We start from the raw sequence: 17,170 nt of genomic DNA on the forward strand, positions 1-17,170 counted from the left end.
CGAGAGTTTCCACACACGAGCTGGCCGAAAGTATCAAGGATGTGAAAGGGGACCTTGTCGGTTTTCTTTTTTTTTTCTAAGCAAAAATTGGTGTTTTGTGATACATGAAGTTAACGGTCAAGCACTGACGTCACATAGCCTCAAACCGGCTGTTTTCTAATTTGCGTGTCTATGAGTTTACTTCTTTTCGGGTCCATCTTACAAATGGCAGAGAACGTTGATTGGAAGAATAGTTTATAGAACAGATCCTGTCTGGTTGGAGGGGTCAATGCCGCACACTTCCTATAAGGATATGTAGACCGGATCTAGCCGCAAGAAAACAGCAGAAACTCTCCTTTTGATTTGTCACGGCCGCAGCCGCGCGGCCGTGTTTCTGAATGACGTAAAGTGGCCATGGAAGGCCCCTTTCTTTTCGTAACACACAAAAGGAGTGGTACGAGAACAGGATTTAGGTATCCATTCCAGCTCATGGAACCGTTGTCTGATCTTTAGGTCAATGGCAAGTCCGTTTTGAAGAGATTCTAAATTTGATTTCGTTTTTTTTTAACTGAACGCGTACGCAGAGACGAACGAACACGTACGGAGTAATCCAAGGACCTTTTAACCTTACAGGTGTTTCGAACAAAGATGGAATGCCCGCCAAAAAAAAAAAATCAATAAGGAAACTAGCCTATCATAAGACGAAATGGGTAACTTTGAATGCATAGCTTCAAGGTTTACGATGAGCTTTTAGTTGGATCGTTTGTTTACCCAGTTTCGTCTTCAAGGTGACATTTAAAAGGTTTCTGTTGACTGATGAGTGGGAAACAATAAATCAGGTGTGTGGGGACGAGACACAATTGGCTTGTTTTCTTGCCCAGGAAGAAGAGAGGTCGTAAACAAATCTCAGGTGAACGTGAAGGACAATTTACCTACGTGTAAGGGGTCAAAAGAAGAGGGGGGATGTATTGTCCAAGGTCGAAACCCTCTTCTTTCTTCGTAGAAATAAACAAGAGCTAGCCGCTCTTCAGATGTTCATTTGATGCTTATCAGATGTGCAATGAAAGAAAATTCGAACACAACCATTGGGGCACACGGGCCGATAGCAACGGAGACCAAAGTGAAAGTCGAGATTCACAAAAGAACTTTGTACCGTGTTCAGAAAAGGATGAACTTCCTTGCTGTATGCTGGTACACTCAAGTATCCTGACCCCTCCACATTCACCTTCCGGAGTTTTGTGCTGATCCTTCCTTTTCCCTTTTGATATGACCGTTTCATTTTCAGACAGTTTTTTTTCTTCAAAAGATAGCACACGTAGCACTCGCACCTTTGAACTATCGGTTGATATATTGGATGGTACCCTAAATAAAAAGGCCAGATTTCCGCTATCCTTTCCCCGTTAAGGAAAGAAAATGATTTTTTTTTTGTCCAATTTCGAAACAGATACCGTTGTTTCTTTTTAACCAGTCCATGTGTTTTTCATTAAGTAAAACACAACCATTTAAAAAATGAAATAAAAAGCAAGAATAAGAACCCTTTGAATATATATATTTATTATATAATTCTCATCGGGTTTCAATTTGTTTTTTTTTAGCTAGGCTAAATATGCTACAAGAAATTGAAAAAAAGAATGGAAACTATGCAAAATCATCGTCACAAAGGGGGAGGGGGCCTGTATGTGCGCTATAACGTTGAAGCCATGAAATTGCGCAACAGCACCAAATGAAATTTTGGTAAATATATATATATATAATTATTTTCAGCAGTGCTATATAAGTGAAATAAAAACATGGACAAGGCAAATATTTCGTTACTTCTTGTTGGTTTTTTTTTTTAATCTCTTCCCTCCCTCCCATCTCCCTACTCGAAAAATCTGGCCTATGACGTGATCCATCGACACGCGTGAGCAAATCAAAATGACGTGGTGCGTCACCTTTTATTTTCGGAATTGAAGCCGAAGGTGCGCTAACACAACAAAAGAAAAATGAAGACAAAACATACTATTTTTGCTGTTTTCAAAATTTTTGGAAATAGTGGAGGGAGATTTCAAAGTTATTTAATTGTTCAGTTCTTTTCATAGATATATTTCCCCTCCGCCGGATGAATTGAAAAAAAAAAAAAACGCTTCGCAAACACTCGTACATTCATTCAATCTTTACCCACATTCTCTTAAGTCTCTTGCGGAACATTACTCGAATTCGGAATCGCGTCGCAAAAAATAAACCAATGGACCAATATTTAATATTAAAAAAAAAGGAAGTTAAAGAAAAAAACATTGTTAAACACACACACACACACACACACGCTCACACACACGCACTACTTTGGTTAATTTCCTCTCAGATTTTTTTGAATTCCCCTTTTTCCTAATATTGAAAAAATTGATAAAGAGTACACGAGAAAAAGAGAAAAGTTTTCTTTAAAGGGGGGGGAGGAGAGAGAGAGAGTAAGCGGAAATAATCATGTACATTTTTTTTTTTTGTCTTTTTTTCCTTTTTTTTTTATCTTTTTAATAATTGTTTGAGAAAGAGAGAGAGATGGAGAAACGCATTTTGGAAAACGCCGTCAAATTCGAAAAGGCAGACTACGGTTTATCAATCGGCACTTCCGATTTCGACTTGGTAGCGGTGGGTGAGATAGTTGGCGGCATCGGCCATGTGTTCCAAACACTGGTGTAGACCGAGCAAGTGCCGGCGGAATTGATCGGCCATCCGCTCGACGCACTCCTCACCGTCCGGTTCGCGTTCCGCTTCGACTCCGGAGTCTTCCGTGCTCTCGTGATCCATCAGACCCGACTCAGAGTCGCTATCGCTGTAACTGGTTCCCGCACCAGATGACGATGACGACGAAGAAGATGAAGAAGATGATGACGATGAAGAAGACGAAGAAGACGATGACGCTGTTGAAGAGGAAGAAGATGCCATCGACGTCATGGAATTGACAGACGGTCGTCGAACTTTACGTTGACTGTTGTTGTTGCTGCTTTGGTTGTTGATGTTGTCTGTGGCCGTACGGCTGCCCCAGATTAATTCGTTTTTCAATGAGTTGAGCATCGTGTAGAGACTGTGCAAATCGGCTGATTGCATGTCGCGGATCATGGACCGAGAGCGGCGAGGGACGCGAGTGTCCAACTCCGGATCGCTGCCCACTGGAACATCCATCAGCTTACAGGGCACCATCACAGTTTCGTCCATATTGGCCACGGCTCGAGAAAACTTTTCCATCGCAAAGACGACGCTCTGTTGCGAGAATTCACTCGATGTATTGTCAAATGACATCGTCTTCCTCAAAGAAGAGTTCCTGTTTTCGAAAAAAAAAAAATTCAAATAATAAAACAAAAACATGTTAATTAGGTCGTTTTCAATGAAAGAATAAAGAAACGCACCGATTCGAAACGTCACTACAATTACGGTCGAATTTCATATCGGTACACCTTTTTATTTCTTCAGAAAAAAAAAAAACCTTTCTACTCGTGCAGATGTACAGCGAGAGACTGAACGGATCGGGTCTCATCTCCTTGAGTTTTCCCTTAATACTTTGGCCAGTAACCCGAGATATCCCCAGAACCGGTCCAAACTTCTCGGTTCAAGATCTTTTTTCTTTTTTGCTGTTCCCTTTTTCAAGAATAGTAGCGATTGTCCATTGGTCTAGCACGTGGGTTCTCCCGTTTCAAGGATAGGCACGTGTAGTATTGCGAAAAAAACAAAAAATAAAAGACGTGTAGCACATTCACAAACAAAAAGAGTCATCTCTGTAGCAATGACTAGGGCCATGGCAACCGATAACTTGCTGAACCCACCCAGGTGTTGGCTCAGTGCCCGTTGCTACGCGGTTACTCGAAATTTCGCGACCGATTCCCGGGTGTGGCCACGATTAAAACACACACACACAAAAAAAACAAGTTGCCCTTTGATTCTAATGTCATGGAACCCTAACAGCACGAGCTGCGATAACTGTTGTGTGTTGACAAAAATCAAGTCGAGCTGTCAAAAGAACTTAATCACCTGATTGACTCTTAATCTCTACTTCTAGACTGTTCTATTATGTAAATCAATTAAAGGGGGGGGGAAACTCTTACAAATGACAATAAGTTTCTTTACCTGAAATTGTTCATGAAAACAAGACTCCCGACATTTTCCTCGGGCGTAATAATAACTACGACTAACTGAGGCCACCGCCACCGCTGCGGTATGTGCATGCATCGATCCAAAGGGATCACGCCACTTTCAGTTCTCTTTTCTCATTGGTCCGAGCAGATTCCCACACACACTCTTAACGTCAGGCCGGTACGTGTGTGTGTGACGCAGCGTTGCCAGCCGTGTCCAAAATGGCTTCGCGCAGTTAGTCTTCCTTTCCCCATTTTCCTTTTAGTTTTCAGGTGAAAGCTTAACTATATACGTGTGTTTGTGACAATCAAATTTCGACAGAAAAGAGAGGGATGTTTCGCCGACAAAAGATAAAGCCTTCCTGTTGTGTGACTAAGCGATAAGAACAAATGATAAAACACGGTACTCATCGTGTAACAAACAGGTGTTTTTCAACCGAAGAATGAAAATGGTGGGGGCCGCGTCACGTGACTGGCCTCGATTTCTTCGGCCGTTCTCTCTCTCTCTCTCTCTTTGGAAAGTAGGACCGACTAACTTCTGGACCTGTTTTTCTCTTTTCGAACGTTTTCCTCTCTTTTTTTCTCTCTCTCTCGTCATGTCTCTTGTGCATAATTGACAGGTCAACTTACGTTAAAGGCGAATCGCGATGATACGAGTGCCGCGACATCTTTGATCTCAAATTGGCAGTAAATAGTGAAATTAAAAACCGAAATCCAGAAAGGTCACACGATTGGGTCCACTGTCGAATTTTAAGTCCTTTTTGTTTTGTTGTTTGATTGTTTTGTTCTTTTCGAAATGGTCTTCACAGAAAACACACTGCAAGGAGAGGGAAAAAAACACCTGTACAACGAAATATCTTATTGCGATCAGAGTCAACAGCTCTGTCCGAGTCGGGCCACTCGAATGAGACGACTCTGGCCAGGTAACGGTGATTTTCCCTCCTCCTCCTCCTCATTTGGTCGGTGGTGCTGCTGCTGCAGTCCCATCGGCGCGTGAAAGTTTCCTCCCTCTCCATACCTCCTCCCACCTGAGACAGCGGTGGCGCTGTTGCTGGCAATTTACCTATGGCCCAAAAGCAGCCAAGCCCCTTGCCAGTCGTTTTCCCTTCTTAGACGATTTCCAAAACAGCGTCTTCCCTTCCTTTCAAAAACTCAAATCCAAATCTTTTCGATTTCTTAAGGGTAGAAAAGAAAAAAAAGGGAAAAAAAAAGAAAAAAAGGCCTTCAAGAAAATGTCAGTTCTTAAAACGAAGGAAAAAAAAATAGACTAAAACAGGTTCTTATAGTTGGTTTTTTCCTAGTACCCTGTATAAAAAAAAAAAAAAAAACCTTCTCTTCCTCCTGGGGTTGCTGTTGACCCGAAAAATTTACCTAGCTCCAAATTTTTTTTGATTTTAAAAAGACACACAAAAAAAGATAGGGGGAGTTGAATGACCCGTTCAGGATATATGTTTAGGGATAAGAGTGTACGGTATGTTCTTCAAGTAAAAATAATATAGGTTGAATCCGGGTCAAAATAGGTCACGATTTTTTTATGCGGCTGGTCAGTTGTACACGTCCGCCAGTGAAAGTGGTCCGTCCTTGACGCTGTCTCGCAGCACCATGCAGGTGTAAAGGTGTTCAAGAGAATTCTCTCAACAGCTCTCTACAGCTCTCTCCGGCCGCAGACGAAGCTTCTCTCTTACGGCCATTTCATTTTCAAGGACTTTTTTTAGGTCTCTCTGTGCACGTCAAACATATCCGGCCCTTAAATTATCTCATTCAACCAGAGAAAGGCTGTCACACGACAGCTGCAAATACGTCGAACTAATCGCAGAAATAATGTGAATGAAATTATGTACGATATTACAACTAGTCTTAAAATAATAATAATAATAAGAGGGATCCAAGGCCATGGCTACTATGCAATAGACACACGCAAGATGACCTCTGGAGGAGCCGGAAACGTCATTTGGACAAATCCTTTTACAGACACAAAAGCTCCTCGGGGAAAAATCGGGAAGTTTTAGTCGAGCTCATCTTTTTAAAACTAAAGAATAATACCACAATACCTAAAAAAAAAAATATAAAACAATTGTTTTGAATATCCTGATGGGAAAACCCTCTGTTACGGACGGTGGTGGGCAGGAGCTGGTACGAAATATTTAATGATGGGGTACGAACACAACAAAAAATTCCCCTGCCAGGTAAAGGACCTTTCTTTAAAAAAATAAAAATATCACCTGTCACGATCGGTGGTGTCCATGGGAGGGATGCACGAAGCAGCTTGGCGTAGCAGACGTATTTCTTGACTAATCATGAAACGTGATTCTCGGATCCTGGGTTGGAAAAACAGAAAGAAGACAAGTGTTACTGGGCTGTCATGGCATAAGATACGAGCCATGAACAATTTGTTTGCTTTAACATTTATGTAAACACTATACGGTTGTGAACAATCAATAAAGATAATAATTATCAGTATAGTCAATATAATCAATGATTTGTTTGGTTTCCTGGCAACCCAGGTCTACACCCCGTCATGGCGGAAGAAGGAAGCTGGCAACTTGACAAAAGAGGGCGATTGGACGAAGCGAGGGAGCCACGTGATGTACACGAGTATCGATTATTATTAGAAGCCTAGAGAAAGTGAAAATCTGCGAAGATACACACAAAGGATTCCCCTTAAAAAAAAAAACCATGCGGTTGTTGGGCGAATTTCAGCGAACAAAGTGAAAATGCTTTCAAAGAAGAAGGCAAAAACAACTCTCTCGAATTTTCGTGTATGTATAGTGTATCCCTAAAAGTGGAGAGAAGTTTCGATTATTAGGCACAGACAAGCCGATGCTAGCTGCAAGGCATTAACACCCCCTTTGCCCGAAAGGAACAGAAAAATTCATGAACATACAAGGTAATGGAATGAATGAATTTTTTTTTTCTTTGACAACGACGACGAGACATCCACCTGGAATGCTCTTGGCGGAAGGTTGAAGTTGAAGAAAACGGCCACACACGCCCGCCACCGATAAGTCTAGGAAAGGAGGGAACTAGAGAACCTTGACCCACTCTCTTCGAAAACTCCTTCGATTTCTTTTCTCTCTCGTCTCTTTCTCACGTATACACATACATTCGAAATATGTGTGTGAGTGTGTGTGTGTGTGTGTGAGAGAGACACTCCTCCAAAATATCCAGACAACATTACATTTTCATACCGAAATTAGGTCAGATGATTACCTACGTATAGCCAGTTCACGGGGTCCTTCAAAGTTCTCTCTCCTCGTTCGTTTTCAGTCAGCACAGACAGTCTGACGGCCGGTCTCGGTAATTTGGCAACTTTTTGGCCACTCTGACGCGGTCGTTTGCCTTTTGCTGGCGAATGTAGAAAACAAAAGAAAAGTGCCGTTGCCACACCACACATACAGCTGCTTCGTTGGCTCTGACTTCTCTCACAGCTGATGTGGGCGAGGAAAATCCGCCATTCTCCCGCTCTAGATACGTTGATGCCGTGTGTGTGTGCAACTGCGCCGGTGCGATCTTATTTTTCCCCTTTTTTGTTTCAGACGGTATTTTTTCCCCCCATTTTCTTGCCAGCAACAATGCTCTCGCCACCTATTGGCCATACATTGAAACACATCGTGCCACTGGCAGATTCGCACCAGGTAGCCGAGGAGAGGTAAGAAAAAAAACAAAAAAAAAAACATGTGTGTCCGTAAATTTTTTATTTTACTTTTTGTTTAGGGGAAGTGAGGTATGATTAGTCATCGAACGATGCCATCACGTCTTTCGTCTACCTCTACATTAACGATTCCATTGCCATAGTGTGTTACACGCACGGACAGTACCTGCGGGAAGAGACTGCCTTTTTGACCCCATTCATCAGTGGACCAAAAAGCAGAATAAGGATGTATTTTTCCGTTTGCTGTTGACCTGCAACCTATTTATGCTGTCGAGTCCAAAGTTTCTTCTAGGTGGAATGTTAAAAAGGTTGTATGCGTTTTGCTGGTTTTGCTCATCGTTTTTCAGCACGAAACGACTTGGCACTGTTCTACTTACTGCTTTCTGTCCCTGGTTTCTGGTTCGTTTGAAATGCATCAGGTCAACAGGTCACAGTGAAAGTACCTGTGTTATAATATCTCAAAAAGATTTTCATTCACGAACACTTTTCCGAGACTACCATCCATGGAACAGGTTTGGTCGAACTGGAAACACCAGCTTTCTTCTCACGAATGTCGGCAACACCGTGACGTTTATTTGCATGATACTTTCACCTTATAATGAAACCCACCATTCCACTATACAGTTTTTTTTGCCTTGTTTGCAAAAAGTCTAATATCTGTCGGTTCGACAAATCTACACGAACAAGATTTTTCGTTCTGTTTACACGTTTGATTGACGTTTTGTCCTCCTATTTTGTTCTTTCTTGAATTTAGACATAGCACTTTTCCAACGGCGATACACCGTTGTTCAATATCGTTGGAAACGCCACGACAGGACATTTTGGCTAATCTCCTATAACGGTAAGTGGTTGAATCTCAGCCAGGAAATTTTCGATTCTGATTTGTCTTGTTTCATTTTTATGGTAAACATGTGTTGCGTCTGTTGTCCATATTAGATGCCGTTCTGGAAGCAAAACCGGTTGGATGGCGCCATCAAACTGCATGACCAACCCTCGCCACGTAAAATCTCTGTGTCATAACTGGCTATATCAAGTTAGTGAGTATGTGATAAAAGCACTTAATATTTTCTACATCTTATCGTAGTGTTTATCCCTGTGATAATTCGTACCGACATATGGTCTCTGACTGTTGTGTAGAAATTCTTTCAATAGCTTGGTAGACGTGTGTATACCATTTACTTCGTTGCCTCATCATGTTAAGCTTGAATTTATCTTGATTCACTTTATTGCAACATTACATTATGCAACCTTGCAGACAGTTATCCGCTCTAATTCGATCAATGATGACCGAACACTGAAAAAAAAAGTCGAAAGTTTCACTTACGTACATGCACGTTCTTACGTCTATTGTGTTACTTTTGAAATGTACCCATTATTTGACACGGATATGCTACGGTTGTACTTGATGGCTATAACACTTGAGTTATATGCCTCTTTAATATAAAGGGGCAGATCATGTAGTACGCAATTAAGACGGCTACAGTACACAGCAAGTGAGTAGCGAAATTAGACCACATGACTGAACAAGTAGGCTGGTCAATTGGTTAGATTGTGTGGCTTCCATCTTTGTATCCCTTTCCCCCAGACGTATTTTTTCCGAAAACAAAATTCAAAGGAAGGGAGAGAGTAAGCAGAAAAAAGAAGATAAAAAACATGAAGTCATACTGTACAAACCATTCCTTGAAGTGGCAGACGATGCACATAACACAGCCAAACCCAGTCCAACACGGTACAAAAAGTCGCAATCAACGGTGAGTTGAATATGGCAATCTATTTTGGTTGTAGTGTACCAAAGAAAGGGTGTGTATTTCTCGCAATATACAAATCACGAAGGCAAATTATAAGAACAAACAACTCAACAAGATACTTTCAGATAATTCACTTTCACATCCTGCCTCCTGTTTTTAGTCGAGGTTTTAAAACAACTCTAATTTCCGTTTTATGACATATACAATATAGATGTATAACACGATTATGATGTTGTCGGCGGGAGCTTGGGTTATTTTTGTCAAAATTTTGATAAAGAAAAAAATCCAAATTCTGTACAGACATAATCGCACGAACATACAAGCAGTCACATAACGCGTCTTTAACAAATAACATGAACAACAGTCCACACCACCGAATAAAAAAAAAAATGATTCCAAAAATTCCGAAGAACGTTATCGCTTAAAAAGTGAAAATCTTTTAAATCTATTTTCAACACGAAATTTTCTTCGATAGTCAGCAGCGTCACCTATGTACAAAAAGAAACAAGAGAAAACTGCCACACATGCAAACGATGGCTAATAACACGTAACGCACGATACGCAACATGTACCTTTGAGGCGATGGTGATTTTAAAAAATAAAGCAATCAACCAATGTGTTTATCAACTATCAATTTCGTACCGAAATTGGCAAATTATGTTTATCAATATCAAACAACAAAAAATCAGATTGGCTTTCACGATCCGCAGAGAATTGAACTTTTTCAAAAAGAAATAAAAGAACTATAAAACAGGATTTCTTTAGCTTACTCCGATTCTGTACGCTTCTAAATGGCGGTGGCGTCTTGAAGAAAAAAAATATTATGTAAAAATTTGTCGCATATGAATTATGAGAAAAATATTAAGGAAAAAAAAAGGATGATAATGAAAACCCTTCAGAGCCAACCCTGGAAGGGCTGTTGCAGGCCGAGACCCGACGAGAAGGTTGGAGGGTATGCGGCGGGCGAGCCCAGCAAGCCCGGCTGATGGAGCATCATTGAAGGATGATGAGGGTTTCTCAACAACAGTTCCTCCTGTTGGCGATGCTGCAACTGTTGATACAACGCCGATGATTGTGCGTGCTCGGCCAATGGATGGTGTGGATGAGAAGGAGGAGGTTGGAAATCGCCAAAAGCTGGCGTCATATTCAAGCCGGGAGTCCCAGGACCAAAATGATGGTTTCCAGATGCTGCTGCGTATTGGTGATGTGCAGACAATGAGGAACCTTGGTGAGCCGGTGGTGGAAGACCAGACGCTGATGGTGCAGTCTGCGATGCCCCTCTATGCCTCTCGTACAGCGAAGCCGGGAGGTTATCATTTCCTGCAACGTTATTACCGGTTCCAGCCGCTGATGGCGGAGCTAGTCCTTGCACATTGTAATTAAAGGCGCTACCGGGAGCGGGAGCCGGAGCTGATTCCACAACAGCCGGGCGAGATTTTTCTCTTGCTTGTGAAGTTCGGGATTGTGGAGCAACGCTTGCATTAGGTTGCTGCTGCTGCTGTTGCGTTCGATTTGACGCTGCAGTAGAAGGTATGTTATTGTCCAGTGTCAAAGATGGGGCCCAAGGGGGCGTGGGACGCGATAATGGATTCCGGCCAAACATGCTCGGATTACCAGCTAATGGATCGAGCCCACTAAACAGTAAACTTCCTCCCATATGATGATGGTGATGATGCGGATCATAACCGAGACTCGAAGGGAACGGGTTGCTTCCCGATGCCGCACGTCCGTATGGAGTGTTGGGCGTTGACACTGCTGGGGCGTTGGCTGGAACCTGTTCGGGCCGGGTATTCCACATGAAATTGTGATTGCCCGGTTCGAAACTGTTGAGTCCTGCTCCGTGATGAAATACTTGACTAGGTCGACTTTGTGGTTGCTGCGGAGCTTGCTGTTGCTGATGGGAAACTTGTTGTTGTTGTTGTGAATGTTGCTGCTGTTGGTGTTGCTGTGGCTGAGGTTGTGTCTGAGGTGGATGATGTTGCTGTGGTGGCTGTTGCTGTGGCTGCTGGATAGGTTGTGGCTGGCCTCTGTACGCAGGATTGGCCTGGGCATAGAAAGAACCGGGTTGGTTCGAATAAGCCGCCGCTGCTGCCGCAGCTGCGGCGGCTGCGTTATTGTACGTCATCATGTGAGACGGCGTGTCTTGCAAGTTGCCACCCGATGACCGACTCGATGAAATAGATGTGGCAGGGCTTTGCGTCATTTGTGACCCAGAAAACGCAGGACTCGCCGAAACTAAACTGCTGTTTCGCTCAGCCGATGACGCAGCTGAAGCGGATTGCGATGGATAGGAGTAACCCATGTTGGTTGTCATCGGAATTGGGATGGACTGCTGTTGCTGCTGCTGCTGCTGTTGTTGTTGCTGTTGTTGTTGTAGATGCTGCTGCTGCTGTTGTTGCTGGTGTTGTTGTTGCTGTAGCTGTTGTTGTTGCTGCTGCTGGGCATGACTTCGTTTGGAATGGTGCTGCTGCTGCTGTTGATGGTGCTGATTAAATTGTGGTTGCGCAATCTCGGGGTTGGGGGCATGTGTAGCAACCGTTCCAGCTGGAATCCGGGCTACGATTTGCGATAAGCTGGCCAGATTTCCGGGTAACGGGTTGGCAACATTCTGACCATAATGAGAATACTGGTTGTATTGGCCGAGATTGGGCTGCGATTCCTGCTGCTGTTGCGGTATCGATTGAGGCTGTTGCTGCGGTGGTGCATGGTGACCCGGATGTCCTGATCGTACACCAGTATAATCAGCTGGGCTAAAATTGCTAAAATTGGTTTGTGGTTGATTCATAATGCGCGGATCGTGCACCTGGGGTCCAGGCTGTCGAACGGCATGAATCGGTGTAGGAGTAACTATTGGACTGGGTGAAATGTGTGCCATTCCTGGAGTTGATCTCTTTTTCAGTGGGTAAGAGTCTGTTTGTTTTTCTGGTTCGGCAACTACCCTATGACTAGTTTCTGCTTGGAACGCTGGTTGAATGTGTTGTGTTGGTACTGGCTGTGGCGCAGAGGACTGTTGCGGTTGGGATGGGTGTTGCTGTGGATGATGTGGTTCCATCAAAGGTGGTCGAAGTGTCTCACTCTGAAGTACATGGTCATTAGGCGAATTAGGTCCGGTTCCACTACTGTTACTATGACAGCTCGGGCTTTTAACATGAATGGGCGAGGCCCCTTTTTGCATGTCTTGATAGAAACCCACTTTGATCGGATGCAGGGGCACCGACGGGCTGAACGATTGAGTTTCAGGTGTGAGGGGAGAGCGTATTGCAGGATTATCAGCGGCTGAGTAACGATTGTTTTGTCCACCCCAGCCACCACCTGGCGTCGAAGGCGATCTGATACTCTCAGCAGACGCTGGCGAGTTGATACTTCCGAGGCTATCAGCCGGGCTTGATGGATCCATCATGTGTCGACTCTCTTCAGCAGCACTATCTTCGCTCATCACTTCTTTTTGGGTGGGAACCGGCTCCAACTTCCCAATCGGCGGATCTTTTTTCTCCAAACGTGCATACCAGGGCAAGTCTTTATTGCCTTCTTGAGGCTGTCCAGTTCCTTTTTTGGCAGGTGGACCCTGGGTCCTAGTTTCATGAGTTTCTGATATTTGCCGCTTAATCGGATTCTTAGGCGCTCCAAAAGCTCGAAACCAAGCAGATAGATTTGGTGTGGCACTATGCTTCACTTCAGCGACGGGTTCCGTTACTTTCGGTTCGACAACTTCAGTAGGCTCAGCTACCGGGTTCTCTTGTTCAGCTTGTTTAGCGGATTCTTCAACTTCCGCAGGCTCTTTTTCCTCTAGAGTTCGATTGGAACCTATGTCACTCAACAGCACGGTGCCTAAACTCAACTGAGCTTTTTGTATAGTTTCCGTCTGTTTCTGTAGAGCACTGCTTCTGCTTTCTTTTATTTTGGCTATCACAGAACTTAGTTTCGATTCGTCCGGACGACTCACTTTGGAGACTTTGGATTTTCCACCAGGTTGAAGACGATCAAATGGTTTACGGGCTGGTTTTTCTTTCTCTTTTGCCACATTAGACGCACTTTTCCCATTATCCCCAGTTGGAGGTGGTGGGGGTGATGGAGGTGTTTCTTTTGCCACCTTGTCGCAAGGTGTCTCGAATAAGCTGTCCATCAATTTTTCCTTTTTCAGCTTCTTCTTCTTGCGTTTCATTAGCGTGTCGTGCTCTTCTTTGCTCTCGACAGGCAATCGACCTTTGCTTGCCAAAATGAGTAACCCTTTCTTTTTGTGCTGCTCGGACTTGTTCTTCTTGGGAGATTTGGATGGTGATGCACACTCACTTTTCCCTCGTCCTTGTTTTCTATATTCTTCTTCGACACTCACGGAAAGTGTTTCAAACTCTTCTGGTGTCACTTTTTCACCAGAGGAGCTGTTACCAGATGAATATTCAGGAAATTTGGGCGTGTCGTCAAGCCATTTTTTCATGTCCTTTTTCATCAGAGAAATATATTTAGCAACAACTGATTATAGCTCATTAAAAACCATACTTTTAGCGTTTGTTCCGTTGCAGCTGCCAGGGCGTTCAAGGCTTCGAGATTTCGACCTCCAGCAATAGGTTTCTTGATCTTGCCTTTTTTCTTATCAATCTTTTCCTGGACCTATAATGAAGTTTAGGACACGTCTTTCAGGTAAGTAACTTATGATCACTACCTTGGGTTTGTTTGTTTTCCTGTTCTTTGAATCAGGTTCGGAGGAGTCTGGCGATGGCGTATCCCACACATCCTCAGTTTTCAGTTTGACCTTGTTGGCTGCGGTTGTAGTAGATTTAGGATTAGATCGATTTCCCGATCCGGAAAAAGCCTGAGCTAGTTTCATGAGACCACCCCTCTTCCTCGCATCTGGAACTCCAGACTTGTGTTTCTGATGATTAGATTCATCAGATGCAGTGCTACAATCCGACTCGGAACCGCTGGGTATCGGATCGGGTTCATAAACTGAATTGAGATATCTTGAGGACAGCACGCGAAACTCATCGGCCAAGCTTTCGACCATAAACGAGTACTCTAAAATATCAAATAAAAAACTGTAATAGGATTGAAGGCATACTTAAACCAACACGAATAATTACCGCTTTCGGGTCCATTGTACTTTTTACAGTTATCAACGATCAGATCAAAATCCGACATAAACTCGTTGACCGACTGGTAGTACTTTGTAGAAACCCGTTGTTCCATTTTTTCCAGATCCATCGGTTGGCTGATTTTAGTGTAATAATCTGGCGCAAAGTCCTCGTCGACTGGATCCAGAAACGGCCAAGCGTCAGGATGGTTCTTGATTTGCTCCAGAATTTTGTACATGCCAATTTTGGCCTCGTCTGTGGTAGCACTCAACCTATAGCCAGCAAATATTGGCGTAAAGAACAAGCAAATCATGATATTTCTTTACTGGGACTTACGCAGTGACAACCCTTCGGTATTTAACGCCCCCATTCTCAACGTGATTCATGGTGGTATCGATGACGGACGAAAGAGAATTGTTAGTCTGCCTTCCTTTTTTACTGTTACTTTTAGCTGCCAAGGTATTGTTGGTATCTCCCGCGACGGTTGTATTCTTATTGGATTTCGTATCGAATTTTTCAACAACATTCTTTTCGGGTCGCTCTGACTTCTTTATTGGCTTGTTTTCAGATTCTTGCTTAGGCGTTTTAGACGGTTTGTTTGAGGTAGAACGTTCCATTTTCTCTGGGTTATGGTTTTTTTCTGACAACGATGTCTCTTTCTTGGCAGGCTTTTCCACAGTTATATCACTCCTATCCGTTTTTTCCGTGGCTTTTTCTGCATATAAGACTCGTTGCTATTTCGTTATTATAATATTGTTTATTACTGTGTTTACCTAAAACAGATGAATCTACACTACTGGTCCGAGTCGGAACACTCCTGGTCGATTCGAAACTGCTAAAGAGATCCACATTATCACGAGAAATTTCGCGGAGTAGGGCACGGGTAGCTCGATCCGCTTTGTTTCTTAGCATTAACCTAGATCAAATAGAAAATGTAAGTAAAACATGCTTTGAATTCCTACACTTAGCATACTACCATTCATCCTCATCAATTTTCTTGGACTTGGACTTTGGTGGGGCCTCTGGTGGAGTAACAACAACGTCATCTTTACTGTTGTGGTCATCGTCAGCATTTGTTTCGGAATGAAGTAATTCAGCTTGTATTGCTACCGCTACAATTCGATCTTGTTCTTCACGTTGTTGTTTTAACTTTTCGATTCGGGTTGATGCTCGACGTGGAGCGGCATCGGACATTCGTTTCCTAAAATGTGAACAATAATGTTTTAGTTTTCTAAAATCAGTGGAATAAACAAATAACGGGACCTTTGTTGGCGCTCTTTTTCTGCAAATAGATTAGGGATTTCTGGCAAAAAATCCTCCTTCAGAGTACGATATAAATTTTTTTCATTTTTTGAAGTTGCTATTGACAATGAATCACACAATTCACTCCAATCTTCTTCCGTAAAACACGCAACCTATAATGCAAAATATGTAATTTAGGTATAATTAAACGATTATTTAAGATGCGATATTGAATTACCGTCCATGGTCCACGTACAGGCGCGATTTCTTTGCCCAGCTTTTTCTTGCCCTTCTTTTTCGATTTATCCACCTCTTCTTCTTCATTAATAAGCGCGTTTTCCTCCTTGTAAAGCCGTGTACCGTAAAAATACCAGTACGCTGCCTTGTTGTCATCGTATCCCAGCGGTTCAACTCTTAGGCTATCGGCTTCCAAATTTTTCAACACTTCCATCACATCATCGGCTTCAAGTCGACAATCGCACAAAAAATGCAGTATTTCCACTTTTGTCCTCAAAGGAAGGAAACGAAAGTCCACATCAGAATTGAAGGGATTTTTCTTCCCGTCTTGGAACTTTTGCCTGAAGAGGCGGCGAAGGAACATTTGATAATTGGAGGAAGTCACATCACCAGTGCCCATACAACCATTCAACAATCGCACAATCAAGTCTTGAATAAGGCTGCTGCCCATGTCTTCAGCTCCATCAGTCAAAAGTGCTTCCTCGAGTTCCTAAAGTAACAATACATCCATATTATTTTTTAAATGAGTAGCTAAAAGATAGCAATATGTGGAGCATCAGACAAATAACAGACGACATCTTTATACAAGTTCAATAAAACTAGTACCTCAATATCAAAGTCCACAAGACTGAACGCTGCCCTAAACAGTGAACAGAAATGAGCAATGCTTGGGACTTCATACCACGATTGAATATCTAAAAAAAAAAAATTATTATTAAGACTTTCGTTACCAACAACAACGGGGTCAAGAAATACCTTCCATTTTAACACTTGTACAGCATATACTTGCTGCTCAACAAACTGGTCAGCCTAAGAGTGACATAAGAAGAATGTCGAAATGCTTGGCTTCTCAATTTAAATAGATTCACTTTAAAATTGGCTAACGAATGAAATCGCGCGTCAGGTGTATGGGCTAATTATCTCCTGACACTGCCCATAGGGAGGGAGATATGTAGATCAAATCACAAACATGTCGGAATCTTATTGTTCACAGAACGGAGATTGGTTGCTATTTGAAAACAACAAATGCGAGCCCAAACTAATGTTTTTTAGCGTTCTGTTTACACGGCAACGGAAGAGTTGCACTGGGCAAAAAAATCTTCACTCTTGATCAGCGCCATATTGAAAATAATTTGA

At 42.8% G+C, this 17,170-nt stretch overlaps 2 protein-coding genes and 1 long non-coding RNA gene across 7 annotated transcripts; 1 reads left to right on the forward strand and 2 right to left on the reverse strand.

The window, feature by feature from the left end:
- Positions 1-1,514: 1,514 nt before the first annotated feature.
- LOC130704207 (uncharacterized) lies at positions 1,515-7,484 on the reverse strand. Of its 4 annotated transcripts, XM_057525673.2 has the most exons (3): positions 7,296-7,484; positions 6,308-6,403; positions 1,515-3,280 (listed from the first exon to the last, which is right to left on the reverse strand). In XM_057525673.2, the coding sequence occupies exons 2-3, from the start codon at positions 6,382-6,384 to the stop codon at positions 2,575-2,577; spliced, it is 783 nt and encodes a 260-aa protein (XP_057381656.1). In that variant the 5' UTR covers positions 6,385-6,403; positions 7,296-7,484; the 3' UTR covers positions 1,515-2,574. The 4 variants fall into 4 exon arrangements, with proteins under 4 accessions (XP_057381656.1, XP_057381657.1, XP_057381655.1 ...); XM_057525674.2 differs by lacking the exons at positions 6,308-6,403; positions 7,296-7,484 and adding an exon at positions 4,716-5,009; XM_057525672.2 differs by lacking the exons at positions 6,308-6,403; positions 7,296-7,484 and adding an exon at positions 4,081-4,349.
- A 112-nt stretch (positions 7,485-7,596) lies between these two features.
- LOC130704208 (uncharacterized) lies at positions 7,597-10,000 on the forward strand. Of its 2 annotated transcripts, XR_009004880.2 has the most exons (4): positions 7,608-7,734; positions 7,800-7,809; positions 7,881-8,578; positions 8,674-10,000. It is a non-coding gene; the product is annotated as an uncharacterized LOC130704208 (long non-coding RNA). The 2 variants fall into 2 exon arrangements; XR_009004879.2 differs by having other exon boundaries at positions 7,597-7,734; positions 7,800-8,578.
- Positions 9,494-17,158, reverse strand: LOC130704206 (methylcytosine dioxygenase TET-like). Its single transcript, XM_057525670.2, has 11 exons — positions 16,790-17,158; positions 16,640-16,728; positions 16,035-16,523; positions 15,818-15,969; positions 15,531-15,755; positions 15,328-15,470; positions 14,891-15,269; positions 14,564-14,826; positions 14,146-14,498; positions 13,983-14,093; positions 9,494-13,923 (listed from the first exon to the last, which is right to left on the reverse strand). The coding sequence occupies exons 1-11, from the start codon at positions 16,794-16,796 to the stop codon at positions 10,381-10,383; spliced, it is 5,754 nt and encodes a 1,917-aa protein (XP_057381653.1). The 5' UTR covers positions 16,797-17,158; the 3' UTR covers positions 9,494-10,380.
- Between the last annotated feature and the right edge of the window lie 12 nt (positions 17,159-17,170).

The sequence above is a fragment of the Daphnia carinata genome, chromosome 8 (genome assembly GCF_022539665.2).
Source record: "Daphnia carinata strain CSIRO-1 chromosome 8, CSIRO_AGI_Dcar_HiC_V3, whole genome shotgun sequence".
Lineage (NCBI taxonomy): Eukaryota > Metazoa > Arthropoda > Branchiopoda > Diplostraca > Daphniidae > Daphnia > Daphnia carinata.